Source organism: Arachis duranensis, chromosome 3 (assembly GCF_000817695.3).
Source record: "Arachis duranensis cultivar V14167 chromosome 3, aradu.V14167.gnm2.J7QH, whole genome shotgun sequence".
NCBI classification, from domain to species: domain Eukaryota; kingdom Viridiplantae; phylum Streptophyta; class Magnoliopsida; order Fabales; family Fabaceae; genus Arachis; species Arachis duranensis.
This window is the reverse complement of record NC_029774.3, coordinates 56,334,203-56,336,688: the sequence shown is the minus strand read 5'-3', so window position 1 is coordinate 56,336,688 and position 2,486 is coordinate 56,334,203. Positions and strand designations below refer to the sequence as shown.

Below are 2,486 nucleotides of genomic sequence, written 5' to 3'. Positions count from 1 at the left end.
CAACTGGGTGGGGATCAAATGAAGAAAACCAAGAGGATCAGCAGCAGGAACAAGTGAACTACATGCACAACCAAGGATCCAGCCAGAATGAATTCTATGGAGGCACATACAACCCTTCCTGGAAGAACCACCCAAATCTCAGATGGGGAGATAACCACAACCAAAACCAGCAGCCATGGCAAAGAAATTCAAACCACAACAACTTGAGAAACATAAACAACAACAACCAGTAAAACACTAACCCCAATCCATACAAAAAACCCCAAAACAATAATCCCAATTCCAACTATTATCCATCCAATAATCCAGCCACTAACCAAAATAATTATCATCCACCCTCAACATTTCACAATCAGCCACAGATACCACAAGATACTCAAAGAATCTCAAACTTGGAGATACTAATGGAAAAGACAATGAAGCAGCAGGAACTAACAAGCAAGAATCATGAAGCCTCAATGAGAAACTTAGAAAGGTAAATTGGACAACTGTCCAAGCAAGCTGTGATTGAAAGGCCAACAAGCTCACTCCCAAGTGATACCATTCCAAATTCTAAAGAGGAATGCAAAGCTATTCAATTAAGGAGTGGAAGGATCTTGGTGAATAACAAAGAAGCCAACAACAAAGAAGAGGATGAAGCTGCACATAACAAGAAAGCTCAAGAGAAGCTTAAAGAGAAGGATGACCAGCCACAAAATTTAAGGAAGGGGAAGCAAGTAATGGAGGAACCATCTCAAGAACAAAGGCAAGGAGTGAAGGCTCACACACCTCCATTGCCATATCCTCAAAGGTTCAACAAGGAAACCAAGAATCAACACTTCCCCAAATTCCTTGAAGTCTTCAAGAAGTTAGAGATTAATATCCCCCTGGCTGAAGCATTAGAGTAGATGCCTCTATATTCAAAGTTCTTGAAAGAGCTCATTAACAAAAAGAGAAGCTGGCATGAGAAGGAAACCATTATGCTCACTGAAGAACGCAGTGCTGTAATTCAAAGAGGCATCCCACCAAAACTCAAGGATCATGGGAGCTTCTTCTTGCCTTGTACCATTGGTAGCCTAACCATTGATAAGGCACTGTGTGACTTAGGAGCAAGCATCAATCTAATTCCCTATTCTATGATGAGAAGGCTATGCATAGAGGAGGTAAAGCCCACACAAATGTCACTAGAGCTCATGGACAAATCATTGGTATTTCCCAGAGGAGTGATTGAAAATCTCCTGATCCAAGTAGGGATATTCATATTCCCAGCAGACTTTATGATCCTGGATCTAGGAGAAGAAGGGAGTGACTCTATTATCTTGGGAATACCCTTCTTGGCCACAACAAGGGCTATCATAGATGTTGAACAAGGAGAGTTGACCCTAAGGGTACATGATGAAAGCATTACTCTGAATGTCTTTCCAGAAGCACATCATAATGATGAAAAGGAAAAATGCATGGAGGTTGACAAAGAAGACTTGTAGTGGAAAGAAGAAACCAATGAGACACTCATTAATTCTCTTCAGAGCAAGAGACAAGCAGCAAAGTAGGACAAAAGGAGAATGAGACTCTAAAGAATGATGAGAGAAAGCAAGGAGGAAGTGAGGTGTTAGCCACTAAGAAGACAGATTCTAAAACACAGCCCACTGTCAAAGGAGAAGAATCACCAAAAAAAGGGAAGAAAAGCAAGAAAAAGGGGCCAAAAGGGTGGAAAAATAAAAAGATTCCAACTGAAAGATTTTCAAAGGGAGATATAGTGCAGCTAATTTACCAGCAGTTGGGGACAAATCAACAATCTGATGATTACTACACTATCAACAGGATACTCTCACTGGAGCATGTAGAGATTGAACATCAAGGCACTGGAAGGAAGCTTATTATGAGAGGAGACAAACTGAGATATCACAATCATCAACCACCCTAATAAGGGCCCAGTGTCAAGCTAATGACGATAAAAGAGTGCTCCATGGGAGGCAGCTCAGGATTTAGTTTTCTTGTTTTTAATGTTTCAATATGAATAATAATTGTTGCTTTAACATGAATTCAAGTTCTCTTAGACAAATGTTGACAATTATTCATGACACAGGAAAGCATATGATCCAATTCTAAGTTTGGTGTGCCCACAAGCACACTACAACACTTTTCAAAAAAATGGTGATCATAATGCCATATTGACATATATACCTTGGAATATGTAGTGAAACATTCAGTTGGGTGTTATACATATTGCAAGAACAAGTCATGAAAGTCAAAAGTCTTTTGAGTTTTGAAACTCATGAAAGTACAACCATGCTTATAGTTTTTAGTTCATAACTAATAATAGAAAGAAATAAAGTATTTCTCTTGATGGTTTAACCAAAAGTGACAATAATCTTGCGGAAATCTCAATAGCAACACTTGGAGGAAGTAACACCTTAAACCATATAACCAAACACTACATTTGGTGTCCTCCAAGACTATATGTAAGAGCACCAAAGAGAGTCATGGTTGGTTAAACAAACATAAGG

General features: G+C 39.2%; 1 protein-coding gene across 1 annotated transcript; it reads left to right on the top strand.

Annotated features, from left to right (window-relative positions):
* The first annotated feature begins 887 nt into the window (after window positions 1-887).
* On the top strand, window positions 888-1,463 carry LOC107479465 (uncharacterized). Its single transcript, XM_016099598.1, has one exon. It carries the CDS (start codon window positions 888-890, stop codon window positions 1,461-1,463), a length of 576 nt encoding a protein of 191 aa, XP_015955084.1.
* Window positions 1,464-2,486: the final 1,023 nt, after the last annotated feature.